This window comes from Daucus carota, chromosome 3 (assembly GCF_001625215.2).
Source record: "Daucus carota subsp. sativus chromosome 3, DH1 v3.0, whole genome shotgun sequence".
NCBI lineage: Eukaryota > Viridiplantae > Streptophyta > Magnoliopsida > Apiales > Apiaceae > Daucus > Daucus carota.
The window spans coordinates 40,066,660-40,084,066 of NC_030383.2; the positions used below are offsets into that span (position 1 = coordinate 40,066,660).

General features: G+C 36.6%; 2 protein-coding genes across 3 annotated transcripts; one reads left to right on the forward strand and one right to left on the reverse strand.

Annotated features, from left to right (window-relative positions):
- The first annotated feature begins 9,505 nt into the window (after positions 1-9,505).
- Positions 9,506-13,720, forward strand: LOC108210723 (uncharacterized). Of its 2 annotated transcripts, none has more exons than XM_017382112.2 (10): positions 9,506-9,880; positions 10,154-10,232; positions 10,316-10,410; positions 11,515-11,619; positions 11,697-11,776; positions 12,264-12,354; positions 12,430-12,537; positions 12,785-12,871; positions 13,036-13,104; positions 13,226-13,720. In XM_017382112.2, exons 1-10 carry the CDS (start codon positions 9,680-9,682, stop codon positions 13,346-13,348), a joined length of 1,038 nt encoding a protein of 345 aa, XP_017237601.1. In that variant the 5' UTR covers positions 9,506-9,679; the 3' UTR covers positions 13,349-13,720. The 2 variants fall into 2 exon arrangements, 1 of the variants encoding a protein (XP_017237601.1); XR_010289701.1 differs by having other exon boundaries at positions 9,537-9,880; positions 13,008-13,104; positions 13,226-13,322.
- Positions 13,721-14,558: 838 nt separating this feature from the next.
- LOC108211873 (uncharacterized) lies at positions 14,559-17,159 on the reverse strand. The gene is made up of 6 exons (XM_017383581.2): positions 16,956-17,159; positions 16,754-16,850; positions 15,734-16,554; positions 15,461-15,572; positions 14,914-15,006; positions 14,559-14,832 (listed from the first exon to the last, which is right to left on the reverse strand). Exons 1-6 carry the CDS (start codon positions 17,015-17,017, stop codon positions 14,749-14,751), a joined length of 1,269 nt encoding a protein of 422 aa, XP_017239070.1. The 5' UTR covers positions 17,018-17,159; the 3' UTR covers positions 14,559-14,748.
- Between the last annotated feature and the right edge of the window lie 248 nt (positions 17,160-17,407).

Consider the following 17,407-nt stretch of genomic DNA (forward strand, 5'->3'; position numbering starts at 1 on the left):
TGAAGCTGAGAAAAGACACTAGATAAATTCTAAGTTAAAATATGACGATTAAAAGTCAACCAACCCTGAAGGGTCATCATAATCATTAGAAAATGATTATGAGAATCCCAAGCTGTAAGCTCAGCATAATAATTAGAAGACAATTTGGAGTTGGAAATTCAAAGTAAGAATTACTCTGAGTTGATCCCGATTCATGGATTAATTAAAGTCCTGAGGATTATTCTGAGATTTGAATTAACAAATTCAAATAAAATCTCACGAGAATTAATCTAAAAATATTCTAAGTAAAGAATATTAAACGCGCAATATGCAGAAGGTAAAATATGAAACAAAAGTTGACTTAGATAAATAAGTTAACCCCGGAGGGCATAAATATTCAAATAAGTTATAATTACAAAAACAAGCCTCGCAGGGCTAAAAATGGACCTAATCTAGGGTAGCCCATCGTTAAAGATGTGTTCCTGCTCCTGAGTCGACCCAAGGAGTCGGGCCTCTGCCACCTGGGCTTCTTCGTCTTGGGCCGCCTTCTCCTGGGCCTCGTCGACTGGGACCTCTCCTCCTTTCACAAGATCCCTTTCATCCTAATTGGAATCTTGGATCATAAGATCCTCGGTAGGAATCTCCAAATCTTGGGAGTCCACGGGATGCGACTCCCCAACGTCCTCGACCGCCATTGGGGAAGGAGTTTCCTCCCCGGGAAGTTTCAGAATGGGGAATCGTTCCAACGTGACTCCCTCGATCTGGGAACCGAGTTCGTCTATGATCTTTTCCCAACAGGACTTGAAGGTCTCGGGAAAGGATGCGTCGAACTCCGCGGCCAGGAGATCGTCAAATTCTTTGGACTTTTTAAAGTCCTCCACCGCCTCTCTCCGGACCCGTGCCAGTTCCGCCTCCAAGGTGCGGACCTTTTCTTGTTCGGCCACCAGCTCGGCCTCCACCCTCCGAAACTGCTCGAAATTAGCAGTCGAGGCTTCGAAGTAACGATCGCGATCGCGTTCCGCGATCGTTTTCTCGGCCCTGACCGCCTTCAAGTTATGAACGGCAGCCTGGAGGTAGGTGTTAACCTGCACAAAAAGGTTATAGTAAGAAGGAGAAAAGTTATCTAAGTAAGAAATGAACTTAGAAACGATACAATATGTGCAATAGATAAATAAGTTTTAGCCTACCGTTGCCACGGCTTGGGCCCCCAAAAGCTCGATCTGGAGGTCCTCAGACGATTCCACCACGTGGGCTCGATCCCGGGGTGTAATCACGTTCCGGGACCACTCCGCGGCCGCCCAGAAATCTCCCACCACTGTATCTTTTTTGAGAATGCCCCACTCCACCACGTATGGACCCGAGTCCTCCTCGACGGCCACCGGGCGAGGAGTAAGAAAGGCCGGAACCTTCTCGATGACGGGGGACTTCCCCTCCTTTCGCGGCCTCTTCTCGCGAGGCACCTCGGTAACCACCGTCTTGGATGCGGCGGTTTCCCGCTTCTTAAAAATGCTTCCAAGAGCGGCTTGGGCTGCAAGACAAATGTGAAAAATGACATAAGCACAGTAATTCACAAAGTATGTTAAAAACAAGTCGAAATTAAGACTATGATGGGCTTACCCTCAGGGCCCAAATCACTGAGCCCATGACTTTGAAGCGAGGCCTCAGAAATAAGCAACGAACTGTGATGGAGGTAGTCCTCCGTTAAAATCTTTATGGCCGCCCTTTCTTCGACCCCTAGTTTAAGGGATCTCATGGCCCCATCCTCGGCCCGGCTAAAGTTAGAATAAAAATAATCGGCCCAGTCGGCCCCCTCCATATATAAATAAAACCATTGACCCTTCCAACGAGAGAAGAAGTCAGGGGCCGAGTCCGAAATGAAGATGCTGCGGCCCAAAGTCCGGTATTGGATTTTGACCCAGCCTTCATCGTTTAGCGCATTTACAAACTTAAACAAATATCTAAAAACAGTTACACTGGGCTCTAAATTGTGTTTTTTACATTGGACCAAAAAACAATAGATAAACCTCCAGCCATTGGGCTGAAGTTGGGTTGGACACACCCGGGCCTCGGCCAACAGCCTATAAACAAACATGGGAGGTGGAAGCCTAAAGCCCGCATAAAACATCTCTTTGTAAACCCTAATGGCCCCAGGCTTAGGGTAACAAGCCCTATCATTTGGGCCTGGAGCCACGGCCTTATACGGGTGCTCTATCCCAAACAACTTAGCCATTATATCTACATCCTTTTGTTTATATTTAGAGGGATGGTTATATGCATCAAGATGGTGGAGATTGGGAAAGGCCTGACCAAATTCGCTAAGCAAATCACGTAAAGAAATAACGCTAGCATGGACGAGGGATTTTTTACCTCGACGAACGTGAGAGCTAGCAGCCGGTGGCTGAGATAGTTGGGATTGCTGAGATTGCTGTGATGATGCAAAGTCCGCCATTGATCTTCTTCGGATGAAGGAATGAAACCCAGAAAATGATGAAGAAAAGATGAAGATTGCTCGGAAACTGAAAAAAACGTTTGAAGATTGACCGGAATCTGGGAAATCTTTGAAGATTGTCGGAAAAACGCCTTAAGTCTCTCCGAAAAACTGAGGAAAGCTAGAATGAGCTAGAGAGTGTTTGAAAGTATGTGGACTTAGAAACTTTGGAAACTTTGGAGTGAAATGAGAAATGAACTCTCAGCCCCTCAATATATAGCAAATGGAAACCGGTTCATTTGCCGGTAAACCTAAGGGTTCACAGCCTACAGCCGGTGAATGGGCTTTGGGCCGGTCAAAGGGCCTTGACGTAGGCGGGAAGCCCATGAATTTGAAGAGGTGAACCCTTTCTAGAACGATCTCGAGAATTCTGCGAGACACATGAAAAATATAGGAAAAAGAACAAAATATAGGCCTGACAAGTTATAGACTAAGGTCCACAACCTATAACATTATGTGGCACCTAAGTTTGAACAATGTCTCCTTGGCGTTGCTAAACACGCCAAGGGAACGGTACCAAATGAAGCCTTGAGAGGGCTTACAATTAAACAACGCCCAGAAATCACATTTTGTGGGCATAATGAAGAACGATGTCTCGTTGGCGTTATCAAGCGCGCCAAGGGGACATCACGCAACTGAAGCTATGGTTTGACCGACAGTCAAACAACGCCTAGTAAATACATTTCCTAAGCAGGGCAAGGATCAACGTCTCTTTGACGTGGTTAAACACGCCAGGAAGACATAGTGACATCAAAGCCTTAAGAAGGCCCCTATACAAACACGCCCAGGAAGCAATTCTCGTGGGCGTTACAGAAAACACGTCTCCTTGGCATCTATAACAACGCCAAGGACACATGGCACAATAGACGGTTACGCCATCTAGCACGCCAAGGAAGCATGTCGCATTGGCGTTGCAGAGAATTATGTCTCCTGGGCGTTGCTAAGCACGCCTAGGAAGAATCATCACTGTGAGATGACAGACGCGCCTAGGAAACATGTCCCCTAGGCGTCGTCCATATTGATGAATCCGACAAAATACGCGATGTACGACACTAAAACCTCTGTAAACTTCCGATAAATTACTACGATATTTGTCGAAAGTTGGGGGGCAAATGATAGGGATTGGGTTAATTGAGTATTACGACCCGATCCAATAAAGGCCCGAGTATCCAATCTAATCAGGTCAAATTCCGCTTCGGCCCAATAACGGTCCAGACCAGATACGTATGGATCGTAAGGAAAATTTAGATAGACTCGAGGCCCGTATAACGGTCCAGCTACGAGCCTGAATCCTGCAAGACTAATAACTCTCACGGATAAAACGTCCGGGAGTCCATGATAAACACTAACACTCGAAGTTAAGAGTCCTGTCTCATCTCTGACACCGAAGCATACTTTGATAAGAAGTCTGATACATGGAATCGTATTCCCATTCAGCTTCTGACTCCGAAGTATCTATATAAAGGGCTCTACCCCTTCAACCTAGAACTACGTTTTGGACTTGATTCTTCTCCTAGCAGAAGATACGTAGGCATCTCGCATCGAGACCAGTCCAAAGCACGAATCGCTCACACCCTTAGTTTTCTGTTCCATAACATTTACCTTTTGGAGCATCAAGTATAGTAACTTCATCGTACAGTGGCTTCATGTTTTTTTTGGAACTTCACTAACTTGCATTTTCTTCCATGACTTCATCTTCCAAATCAATGAAATCTTCTTTTGATTGCTGGTTTTGAGTCTGATTTTGGGTTTGATGTTCTTTGATTGTGAGATCTCATTTTGCTTTGCTCCTTTTGGCCAAATGCCATTTGAACTCAAAATTTTATATTACAGATGTTATGCATGTAGTATGTGTCCGTGTGTATATATAATGTAGGTTGTAACTTGTAGTTGTAGAGATGAGCCCTATTAATTTGTACTGTAATTACCAATCAGACGTTTGAGATTCTCTAGTAAAATGAATGTTTTAATTGATAAATAAAACGTTGTTATGTGTTCAATTTATAACTTATAATAAATAATTAATTTTGGTACTATATAAAATTTATTAAATTAAAGTAATTAGATTTAAATTATATGAAAAATTATGATTAAAACTTTTAAAATATGAAAAAAGATATAGTTAATTTACAATTTAACTAATTCTAATTATAATCAGTATATAGGCCCTATGTGTTATATAAAATATATTCAGTCAGCTTGAATCAATATATTGGTCCTATGTGTAAATTCTTTTTACCTCATGCATTTTTCAAATTCGATCTATTGACATGCTCAAAGAGGACTACTTATTTTCAAACAATATGTTCATTCTTATATACAACAAAACCTTGATAAATTAATAACTTTGGGACTGATAATTCGCTATATTTATAAGATAACATGTTGTGAATAAAGAATATAGGTCCTATATGATATATAAATTAATAATTCAACTTAAAATCATAATTATATATTTATAAAGAAGTACTTGTATGATAGGATGGTAACGTTATTTGTTTTTTCCCCCTCAAATTAATGTCTTCTTTTGCATCATTTTAAGTTTTTAAAGTACATTATGAGTTCAGACATGTTATTTTCATTTTTATGTTGAAAGAGATCACTACGCAGTATTCTCATTCTCTCCTTTATAATTTTTTTAATTTCTTGTTATTTTCATTTTTATGTTGAAAGAGATCACTACGCAATATTCTCATTCTCTGCTTTATACTCTTTTTAATTTCTTGTTATTTTCATTTTTATGTTGAAAGAGATCACTATGCATTATTCTCATTCTCTCCTCTATAATATTTTTTAATTTCTTGTAATATCATCAATGATTTGTTTCTCAATAGCAATTTTTTCGGGGATTACCAATAAAAAAAATTAACTTTCATTTCGTTATAATATATTAATACTTGAAATGAAAACCTAAATTTTCAAAATTTCTAGGTATTGAAATTATTGACAAATTAAGAAATGATTAATTAATTGATAAATTAAATTTTTTTTATGTTTTCGACATTTTTAATTTTTCGAGGTTTGTTTTTTTTGACAAATATGGCTTATCGCCATACAAATGAGTATCTGTTCTAAGAAACTTTCGGAATGAGATAGGGTCGAATCCGGGACCTGGGACGACAAATGATAAGCTCTTAACCACTGAGTTATCCAACCGTGCTCAATTTTTCGAGGTTTTACTAGAGAATAAACATAAATTAAATCGAGTATAAAGATGGAACACAAAATGAGAAAACAAAAAGAGTTTAAATATATATGCAACATAGTGATCGAGGTAGTCTTCTTAATTTCCTTCCACGCAAAACAATTCTTACTTAAATTTTAATCACAAGAATAAAATAAGTATTGTGCATACATATAGATACACACCCGTAGATACACAAAACAATCCTTGAACACGAATCGAGTCCTCATCTTGTTCGTTTTCTCTGTCTTTCCCAACAATCTGCATCTTCTTTCTTGTGTCGTTCCTTCTCTCCGTAAATGTTTAAGCCTTCCTTTTATCCCTTATTCGTTTTCTTCTTAGAAGATCAGGTTGTCGAATTTTTTCTGGTTCGCCGAAACTAACGAACCGGACGCGAATTATAGCGACCTCGGTCAGAAATGACCCGTATCTAGGTCGAACGAACTGGTTTGGGATACATGGCAGCGTACCCATTTTCTTGTAACTATTAAACAGACTTCAACTGGAAAAGAACATGGGAGCTTTTGAGAAATTTGTCTCGTGACTCAAACTTACTATGGTGTGTCATCAATGATATGAACAATATTACTTCACAGTCCGACAAAAGAGGAGGAGCTCTATACCCTTAATGGTTACTAGATGGATTTAGTGACACTATAGAGAAAGCTGGACTTCGTGACAGAGAATTGATTGGAGCCCATCATTTACCATTTACCCGACGAGATTGGACAGTGCCGGCATCCTTTTACTTGGGAGCGAGGCAAGTCTACAGAGTTTGGGTTGGAGATTCCATATTGATAGCAAAATATCAAATTTTGATTATCATCATATATATTCTTTCAATAATAATAATAATAATTAATAATACACTATATAAATACACTTTCATATGAGCTTTTGTTATGTGATGATTATACCACTAACAGAATTACATTGTCAACAAAATTATTTGTTTTAATTTTTAGAAAATCAAATAATTTAATACGAAGCAACTCTAATTCAATTATCATCATATATTTTTTTATTAAATAATGATTATTATATTACTATGCAAAAACTTTCATATTGATAATGATTTTGTAATGTAATGATTATCTCCTTACCAGAATTACATTTCTTTACTATTTCATAATTCAAATAAATAAGGAGCACATGTTATAAAATTTAATTTAACGCTGCCCTACTCTTCACAATATTATTATAAAGACGAAAAGGTGGTGGTAGCACTATCATGACAAACGCAAACTCCAACGAGAATAAAATTACTATAAATTGTCTGATTATAGTCATAGGGGCTTACAAGACTTTGTCAAAAAAAAATTAAAAAAAATTAATTCTAAATTCATTAACTTAAAATCTTTGTTATAGTTGTGTATTAATTTGATAAATATCTATCAATATTAAATTCACAATAACTTCAATTAGCGTTACTCTTAATAATATTTATTAGACGTCTAAAATAATTATGAATTAAAAAATTAAGTTGTACTAAAGATTGAATACCCTCTCAACCAATTAATATATGTTGGTGTTGAATTTTTTTCCATCTATTTAGAATAAAAAAACAACATAATGATTTTATTAAAATAATACGTACCTTTTTAAAATAAATTCATATCATAATATGTATTATGAGAATATTTTAAAATCAATTTTTTAAAAATAACACCAGACAACATAGCAATTACCCTTTTAACTAAAACACATTATTTATTTCAGATTCCTAACTAAGAAACCGATTTTCTAAAAATAACACATGCAACATACATATAAAATAATAATATTATTATATACTCCCTCCGTTCCATTTAATTCTTTAAGTTCACTATTTGACACGCACTTTAATGCTTCTATAAAATAGGGTAACTTATACTTTACAAAAAACATTAAAGTATGTGCCGCTCCCCCGAAGTATACAATTTAGGGGATGGTGGGAGTATCATTATTAATTTAGAGTTAATGATATATTTCAACTAAATACATCAATATTATTCTTAATCACTTCAAGTTATCACTTTAAAAGTAATGTCACATATCTGTACTATTTATTTATACTATATTATTATTGTTATTAAAACTGAAATATTAATAATTTTATTGGTCGGTATTATTCTAAGGGTCTCCTTTTTATATAACATGTTCTAATAAATTTTTTTATTATCAATTAAGTCAAAATATTTAAAATTTGGCCACTATGATCGGTTTGTATTTCAATTAAATTTAAAATATAGACGATAAAATTACAAATATTATAAATCACCGATGCTATTCACGGTTATAATCTAGTGAGTACATGTTAAACTTTGAAAAAAATTATATAATCCCGTGCTTGGGACGAGTTATAAACACAAACTAGTTTTATACTCTCTCCGTCCTAATGAATTGTACTCCCTCCGTTTCAATTTACATGTCCACTTTCAAGGAATTTATTTGTTTCAAATTACTTGTCCACTTCAACTTTCAATGCAAAATCATATTTCCTAAGTCAATTCTCCTCCACATATCTCTTATTTATATTTCCTAGATCAATCTCACACCACATATTATGCTCATTTAATGCAATTAATTTGTAAACAACCACTTTTCTTAAACTGTGTGATTTTTTTAAAGTGGACATCTAATTTGAAACGTAGGGAGTATACAGTTTCTTTTTTGGGACGTCCCACCAATTGTATAAATTCCAAAAGTATTACTCCCTCCGTCCCCTCCTATTCTTATCATTTGGAATGGAGGGCTCGGCACGCATTTTAAGAATCATATAAAATATAGTTCTATAATTTATTTTTATAATTTCCTTTTTACGAATAAAAATTTAAACATTAGATTTTTATTCAGAAAAAGAAAATTTTAGAAATACGCTATGGAACAATACTTTATATGAGTCTTAAAATGCGTGCCAAACACTCCATTCTAAACGATAAGAATTGGAGGGGACGGAGGGAGTAAATTTTTATAATATAAATATCATTACACCAACTACTTTCTTCCACTATTTCCATTCTATAATAATATAAACACTACTACACTCACTACTTTTCTTCACTATCTCTAATCTACTCCCTCCGTCCCTTTTTACATGTCCACTTTGAAGAAAAAAAAATTGTCCCAAATTACTTGTCCACTTCTCTTTTCAAAGCAACTTTTTGTATGTTTTTTCAAAAAGTAACAACTTCCAATGTTTGACTAGCATATATATATATATATATACACAATTCTATCTAATTCATTATATTTATTAGGGATATGTATGAAAACAGGATATCCAACTAACATTTTCTTAAAATGCGTTGTTTTTTCAAAAGGGACAAGTAAAAGGGGGCGGAGGGAGTATTATTAAATATAAATGGGTCCCAACACTATACTCATTTTTCATCTAACTTTACTCATTTCTCATACAATTTATTGGTTTCTGTGTCCAAATCATTTGTATATAAATAGCCGAGACGGAGCGAGCACTTAATTATTGAGTTGCGATGTTTACGATGTTGATTGTTAGTCGAAGGCAAAGGGGATCCGAAAGGGGGCGGGTGGCATATTGGTGAGACAACATTCCAAGAGCAAGTAGGGGTGGCAACATCGGACACGATCCGAAACCCGACATGAACTCGACCCAACTCGAAATCCGATTTACTGAGACAGAAACCCGAAAGTGACCCGAAAATCACCCGACGGACCCGAAATGGACTCGAAATTAGAATTTCATTTGTAATAACTTCAATTTTTAATTTTACTCAATTTTAAGTGATTTTAGCTTGATCCGAAATTGATCCGATTGCTGACACAAACACGATCCGTTACCCGAAATTGTCACCCGTAAGAGCAAGCCCAATAAATGTAGTGTAAATATACACAGCAGTGGCACGTAGTCATAGCAAAGCAGTCTACAGTTTACAGTTCCCGAGGCTCGCAATTCCCCGTAAACACATTAATGATTGTTGAGTTTTTAAGGTTTGGGGAGGAGTGGTGTAGTAGCAGTATATGTAGGGACTAGGGAGGCCAGGGTTGGTGATACAACAACGTAATTAGACATGGATGAAGAGGTTTGTAGAATGACGGAGCTGTCCAAAGAGCTCCAGGATTCAGCCGCCTCCTTGATCTCTCGCTCTTGTAACGAAGAAGCCTCTCTTCGTCAGCGCGCCCTTTCTCTCCACACTTCCATTTCTAATCTCCGTTCTTCTATTTCCTCCTCCCTCAAAAAAGGAAACCTTCACCCCCAACACGCCCTTAAGGTACCTCTCTCTCTCTCTCTCTCTCCCCCCCCTCTCCCTCTCCCTCTCCCTCTCCCCCCCCCCCCTCTCTCTCCCCCTATTGTGTTCTCTCCCTCTCTCTCTCTCGCTTTTGCTATTGTCTTCCTCTCTCTCTCTCTCTCTCTCTCTCTCTGCTTTTCTCTCTCTATTGCTATTGTGTTTTATCTTTCCCTCCCCCCTCTCTCTCCCTCTCCCTCTCCCTCTCTTATGTCCTTGTGTTTGTATCTGAATTTGTGATTGTATATCTTCATTTAGTTGGAGGAGGAGCTAGGCAGAGCCAGATACTTGTTGACTCAAGGAGATGCTGCTGCTTTTCTTCCCACCAAATCTCATGGTGCTCTTAACTCCCCCTCTCTGCATTTTTTTTCATGTTGATTCAATTGACACTCTAACTGTTACTTGCTTGTTTGATGGCAGGACGTTTCTTGAGGATGTTTATTGGTCCACTCAATGTTCGTGCCACTCGTAAAGATGTCCAGTTGAAAGTTAAAGAGGAATACAATAGCTTTAGAGTATGCTCTTCCCCAATTGTCCATTCATATCATATTGACTTATTATATGTTTCCTCATTATTTACTCACCACTTTATCCCAATCCATGTTTCATTAGGTGACAGATGCATTTGATTTCTTCTATTTGTACGATTATTTGTTTGAACTAATTAATCTTGTCATGCCAAATTAATATGATCTTGAATCTCACCGCTCCAAACCTGTTGCTTAACAACCCACTAGTTTTATGTTAGTTTAACTACATCCATCCAAATTTCATCTTTTTCCCTATGTTGTTCCACCACAACTCATTTTCTGCCAACCTTCTCCCTAACCAATTGTCTTTTGCTATAACTAAGCAACTAATGACTATGCAATGCAAATTCTCAATTATAATTATAAATTATGGAGGGAGAGCGATTGTTATCCTTAATTAAAAGGATCAGAGCACCTTTACATTCTAATTAAGTTTTGATGCATGATAGAAACTCAGATACGATTACCTCTTTGGACTTTGGCAGTTTGGCCAGTAAGAATATACCACCGAGTTGATTAAAATATGGTATTGTCTGTAAACTAATGTTCAAGATCAAATCTTTTGTACTTGAACCTTCTTTAGGACGGTGTGTTTATTGCTTCCGAAGTTGAAGACACTTCATCATATTAGGATCTCTACGAGGACCTTGAGATCTAGTCAATTGATTTTGAAGCATTTGATTTGTTGAACTATGATCCATTAGTCATTACTTCTACTGTGTCTTGAGACTATGACCCATACTATTATATTGTTTTTCTTGAATGAGTAACAAATTTGTTTTAGAAAGTGTGTAAATGATATGGATCTATTGAAAATAATAATCACTAATTTTATTATGTCCTTAACCGCATTTCACGTATATCAACTCTTGTGCTTTGTATGTGTTTGCGGCTCTGCATCTTCTACATTACTGAACATCAAAGCTTGAAGTCAAAGACGCTTATACTAAAAACAGCATTTTTATATCAGGTCTTAAAAGAAGTTTTTTGCACATGAATGTGATAATGATTTGGATATTTTCATTTAGTACATAGTCTCCTCAAGGCACGCTTTTGAAATTGACTGCTTTTAGTGCCTATCTTTGACAGGATAGAACTGCACTGCTGTTTCTTGTGTTTCCCCTATTGCTACTTGGGTTAAGGTCGTGGACTTGGGATGGATGTTTACCTGCATTGCCAGTCCAACTTTACCAGGTAATATGGGCTTAGACTTTAAATATCTGTATTTTAATTACTTCATCAGACTGAAACAAACTGAAATGCCTTGGCAGGCTTGGTTGCTTTTTCTATACACTGGTTTAGCTTTGCGGGAGAACATTCTAAGAGTCAATGGAAGTGATATTCGTCCATGGTAATTGTTGTAGATATTCTTCAAGGGGATAGCATGTCCCTTATCATTATTACTGTTTGTATTTTAAAAAGTTTTTGCCCATACAGGTTTGCATTATTCCTCACCTGCTAGCTATTAGTATCTGCTTATACAAAAATATATTTAGTTAATTGTAGCGGGCCCTTTTGGTGTGATCAGCGGATATTGTAACATTAAAATATTATAAAACAGAAAATCCTGTGTGACGTTAAAATTTATAAGATACCCAATAACATGTTAATATATATTAATATAAAAACATTTATTTCATACTTTGAAATCACTCGAGAACATATCACATTCCTCCATCATATCTGAAATGATGTTCTCTTACAGTCAGGTAAACATTATTTTGTTTTATCGCATCTTGTATTGCAGACTTTGATTTTTCAGAACACCACTTCGAAAGCATTAAGTATATAAAGATGGTAAGAATATTTTATATTACATCTTAATTTGGCATTATCAGGTGGATATATCATCACTATTGTGCAATGGCTATGGCACTTATCAGTATGACCTGGGAGATAGAAAAGCAACCAGACTGCTCACAAAAGCAGGTAAAAGTAGTATTTTTGGTCATATCGATCATTGCAACTGTGTTCTTAATTACTGACGAACAATACATATCACAGAAAGGTGTACAATTATTCCTGTATTGGGCAATCATGCAAGGAGTTGCAATGCTTCTGCAAAATAGATATCAAAGGCAGAGACTCTATACTCGTATTGCATTAGGCAAGGTATAGTTTTCACACGATGTTCTTGGCTATGTAGTCTGTGAAGATCTTTTGTACCTGCAGTCTTCCATATTCTTTGCCAACATACCCCTTCATCCCATATATTCATCTGCCTTTATTTATTATCAAAACTTATCAGTAACTTTAACTGTGATGATGTACAATCTAACTGATTCATTATCATTGTTAAAAGTATAAAATATTACTCTCGTTTAACATGGGAAACATACATGATACCTTTTTATTGCAGGCTCAGAGAATGGATGTTGTGTGGGGAGAAACTTCCGGAGTAGATGGTCAATTGTGGTTGTTGTGCCCTATTCTATTCATATTACAGGTGATTCAAAATGCACTGGTGTATATTTGCAAGTAATATATGTAAATGTTCTATTACCGGTTGACAGGTTATGTAGTTCAATATTTTTTTTCCTACCACATGCATTTGATTTAATTTCTCAACGAGGCTGATTAAGCATCATGGAGTGTCTTCTTCAATCTTAGGGATTTGAAGCATATGTTGGAGTACTGTTGCTTCAAACTGCACTAGTTGGAGTTGTTTCTGAGTGGCAGGTGAGAAATTTGAAGGCTTTAAACATTAGAGTAGAATCCTAAAAAATGGATAATCCCATAATTTCAGCTTTATTGTTCGTGATGAAGTTGATTCTTACTGGTCTGCATCATACTTTTGCAGGTAATTACCTGTGGGATCCTTCTAATAGTTATGGCAGCTGGAAATTTTGTTAATACTGTGCAAACTCTCTTGACGAAATCTCGATTCAAAGCAAAAATGAAGAAAGGAAAGAGCAAGGATTAAATTAAAGTTACAGGACCCTGTAGTTGGGAGAGACTCATCTCGAGTCTAAACTAGTATAAAAGATGTATTATTTGTTTTCTTGATTTTGTTAGTGTCAGGCTGTCAGCATTCTCACCTCTATATGTTCAGGTCGTTTTTATTGTGATACAAGTGGTCAGATTTGATCCGAAATCTAGTTCTATACTGCTGCCTCACATTTTGTACCAAGCTTTATGTTTTTTTCTTTTCACTATACCCAAGTTTTACCTTTAGGTCCAGTGATTTAAATAAGAGTACAGTGCACTATTTGTACTCGCACTTCACTCAAGACACTACTTGTAATACTGTAATTCAAACTCAAGCACTTGCAATATCAATTTTTGTGTTTCATTACATTTTGTTGCATTCCGTTAATTTGGGTCAAATCCGTTAATAATTTAGACAGTATAGTGCACTTTGTATAATCGCACTTTACTTAAAGTGCATTTTGTGTACTCACACTTTACTATAAATTTTCAACTAGAATATTGCAAGTGATGTTTTTGAGTAAAGTGCAAGCACACGAAGTGCACATTACTCCTTAAAATACTAACGAAGTTAACTCAAATAACTCAAATTAACGAAATACAACAAAGTGTAAGGAAATACAATGATTGATGCTCAATTTTGAACTACATTATTACAAATGGTGTCTTGAGTAAACTCAAGTAGGAGTACACAAAGTACACTTCCCTCTTTAAATAATGCGAGAATCTGCAACCCTTTAAACCCCACCCTTAGTGAAAAGTATTGGTGTCGTCATATAAAATATATGGGTAATATGTAAAAAATTATGCACTCTAACAGTCAACTTTCCTCGATGAAAAATGTAGCAAACATGAAATGGTTGGTTATATTTGGGCCACATACTGAGACCGACCAATATATTAATGATAATTAAAATAATAATTATACACTCGCTATTTTTAAGAATAAACAATCAATACAATCACTCTCAAAGCATTTTTGGGTTCAACAAATTTTACAAAATATCTTAATGTCCAATTTTACAAAAATTCCAGACGCAAAGCTGTCCCCATTTATTGAACAAAGCAGCAATCGTAACAAGTCTCCACAGCTTTAAATCTCATAGAAATGAAACACAGAGACATACCGACAGTGACACACCGAATTTTTTTTTTTTTAAATCACACCCCTTTTTCTTGATACATTTGGAACTGGGAGAACTATATACAGATATCACCCAAAGATACATAGCTATTCGTTGTACGTTGCAGGCTTACGGTTCCAGAATTGATTTCTCTGCCAATAGGCCTATTTCAAGTCCTGCATATTACAATGGCAATAGAAGGCAGAAATGGTGGCATCTTCTACACGTTTTAAGTTTTATATTGACGGAATCAAATTCAAGAGTCTAAAACTCAATACTCGAAACGAACACTAGTTAAGGTCTTAAGACCCTCCATCTCCTCTGCACCAGCTATTCCAGGATCAATATAGCATATCTATAACAAAAGCCGGGTCAATCAAGTTATCAAATATATTAAACAAAAAACTTGGCGGAGAAACTTAAGCAACTATTTAACCTGATAGTGGGGCTTCTGTAGTGTGTGAACTCCTCTTTTTATCAGCGCTTGCCAACCTCTGTCTTTGAGAGACCTCTCCAGATCTTGAGTTATCTATAAGGCAAGTTTATACAATCAATAACCTGAGCAAGATTATGCAATGATGAAGCTGACAGCAATGAGTTAAAATTTGTCAATACATTAAAATTTATGATGAGTCAAGCCAGCCATTACATATATTTTGTAGCTACGGGTAAATATAAATATTTGATCATATTAATTGTATCTGAAACCTTAGACTTCCCACCAATACAAGTGTCAAGTAACAACTGGAACACCTTCAAGACTGAAGAGAGTTTCTAAGTAGGATTGACATAACAAAAAACTATAAAACTAGTTGATTATGTTGTCTGAATATGAAGATTTGATGTAACACAATCTTCTGGTCCGATGCTAGCAAACTGTGTATATATATATACACTAACAGGCACAGCAATCCAGTTATCTTGTATAGAAATGATGATAGACAATATACTGAATCGCTTGCTCCAAGGGAATAAATGCTTACATGCGCAGGGTCAAAAATTAAAAGGTTGTATTGTTGCCCCCCTTTCCGCTGAGATGTGGCTTGAATCCCAACGATGGTTCTAGAATGACCATTGTGCTGGAAGTACAAGGGCCTGTTTTATAATACACCAACATATCAGTATGCCGACCGTTCTACGAACAAAAATTTCTAATCACTAAGAGTCGCAAGTATGAAAACAAAACCAAATATGATAAGGAAAATTACATCATAAATGTAACGGTAATTGGCAAGTACAGATTTAGATCCACTTACGGTTTCTCACTGGCAATGACTTGATTCTTGTTCAGTTGAATAGATCTATTGTCTGAGAAGTAACTCCAAACCCAATCAATAAGAGAATGTTGACCCTTCAGCTTTCCAGAGTTGGTAAGATGAGGCTTCCACTTCCCAGACGAGCCTGCTAGAGATGTACTACAATCCCCTCTTGAAATATACTTATCCATTGGTCCATTAACCTGTAACTTATTATTCACTGTACATACTTCAATTCTCCCTTCTCCATGACTCAAATGAGGAAAAGAGGTCTTTGATGCCAGTTCCTTGCTACAAAAATCAACTATTCTAGCACGAATCCCAAAAGAACGAAAAAGTGTAGCACACTCGGTGGTCCCAATCCAACTTCTTTTCCCATAAATCTTTCTATCAAAATCCTCTGAGCCAGGTGTATCAAACCCCTTCTCCCACGATAACTCAAGCCATCTCTGCAGCGAGGCAATATCAGGAACGAAACCACATCCACCAAACAAAACTTCCCTCGCTTCCCGTCTCTGCTTAATCAGATGGGAGCTTAACATTTGAATATTCCGCCAACCACATCCCCATCCAGCAGCCTCAGATTTAGCACTCTGAATATGATCAACGCAACCTGACAATAAACTAGTTGAGTACCCGTAATCTAGTTCCAACCTTGTCCGCAATAAGTCAATCAAACCATCATTAACCTCATAAAAACTCTCCTTCACTTGTAAATCACGCAAGCACAAAAATTTCTCATCAACGTTCATCCCTCTACAATCAATACTAATTTCACACCTCGATGATAAACGTTCATCAAATACCACGGCAGTATCAGCCTATAACATAACAAATGCAACAAAGTCAAGAACACAAAATTAATTCATTGCTCAAACATATATCAACTCATTCTAGATGCTTCCTAATCTCGACTAACTAGTCAAACAAACCAATTACGAGAAACATCAACATCCGTGATGAAATCGATACGAAAGCAGAAGCTAAACAAAATAAAACACGCGAATTGCATATATATACCGAATGAAAAGGCGAAACTGAGGAAGCAAGAGAAATCTCTTTAGCCAATTCAAGGTCTGCTTCAACTTGTTCATCCTCAAAATGACTATTAGCATGACTGCGAGCATCAATTACATCAACAAAAAATTAAAATATTTAAAGATCAATTGAAATTCGAAACACGTAAAGTTTAGATATAATGAAAAAAGTATTTGATTCGAACCTTTCGAGTTGAGCTATAGGGAGTTGTAGAAAACAGAAGGGGCATATAGAAACATGATCCATGTGTAATACGAACGAGCTTTCAGGGATTGAAAAATCTCGATTCACTGGAGAAAAATAGAGCGGGGAATTCAAATATTAGTGCCCAAATAGGAAACCCTAAGCCCCAAGGTAAGTTTTAATGGCTAGGACCCCGACGTTTAAAATCACCGTATCCACAGTGTGATGGGCCTTGTTGTCAGCAAAATTTAGATGACGGGCTTTTGTTGGATGTATGGGTTGCCCCTATTTTTATTTTGTATTTTGTTTAAATTTTGTTCATGGCTTCTAATTTTATATGTTTCATTTTATTCCCGGTTTCTCGCACAGGGTCGTTTGGTTCGAAGGGTGATATCGGGTTGGAATGAGGAATCGGGTTAAGCTGGTATGGGTTTGAGGTATCATATCTGATGT

What these genes read in the sequence shown, in the direction of transcription:
- LOC108210723 (XM_017382112.2), top strand. Translation starts at nt 9,680, where the DNA reads ATGGATGAAGAGGTTTGTAGAATGACGGAGCTGTCCAAAGAGCTCCAG. An exon ending in ACCCCCAACACGCCCTTAAG is followed by an intron (nt 9,881 to 10,153) that starts GTACCTCTCTCT and finishes ATCTTCATTTAG; the next exon opens with TTGGAGGAGGAGCTAGGCAG. An exon ending in CTATTCTATTCATATTACAG is followed by an intron (nt 12,872 to 13,035) that starts GTGATTCAAAAT and finishes CTTCAATCTTAG; the next exon opens with GGATTTGAAGCATATGTTGG.
- LOC108211873 (XM_017383581.2), bottom strand. Translation starts at nt 17,017, where the DNA reads ATGGATCATGTTTCTATATGCCCCTTCTGTTTTCTACAACTCCCTATA. An exon ending in CAGTTTCGCCTTTTCATTCG is followed by an intron (nt 16,555 to 16,753) that starts GTATATATATGC and finishes GTTATGTTATAG; the next exon opens with GCTGATACTGCCGTGGTATT. An exon ending in TAATTTTTGACCCTGCGCAT is followed by an intron (nt 15,007 to 15,460) that starts GTAAGCATTTAT and finishes CTTGCCTTATAG; the next exon opens with ATAACTCAAGATCTGGAGAG.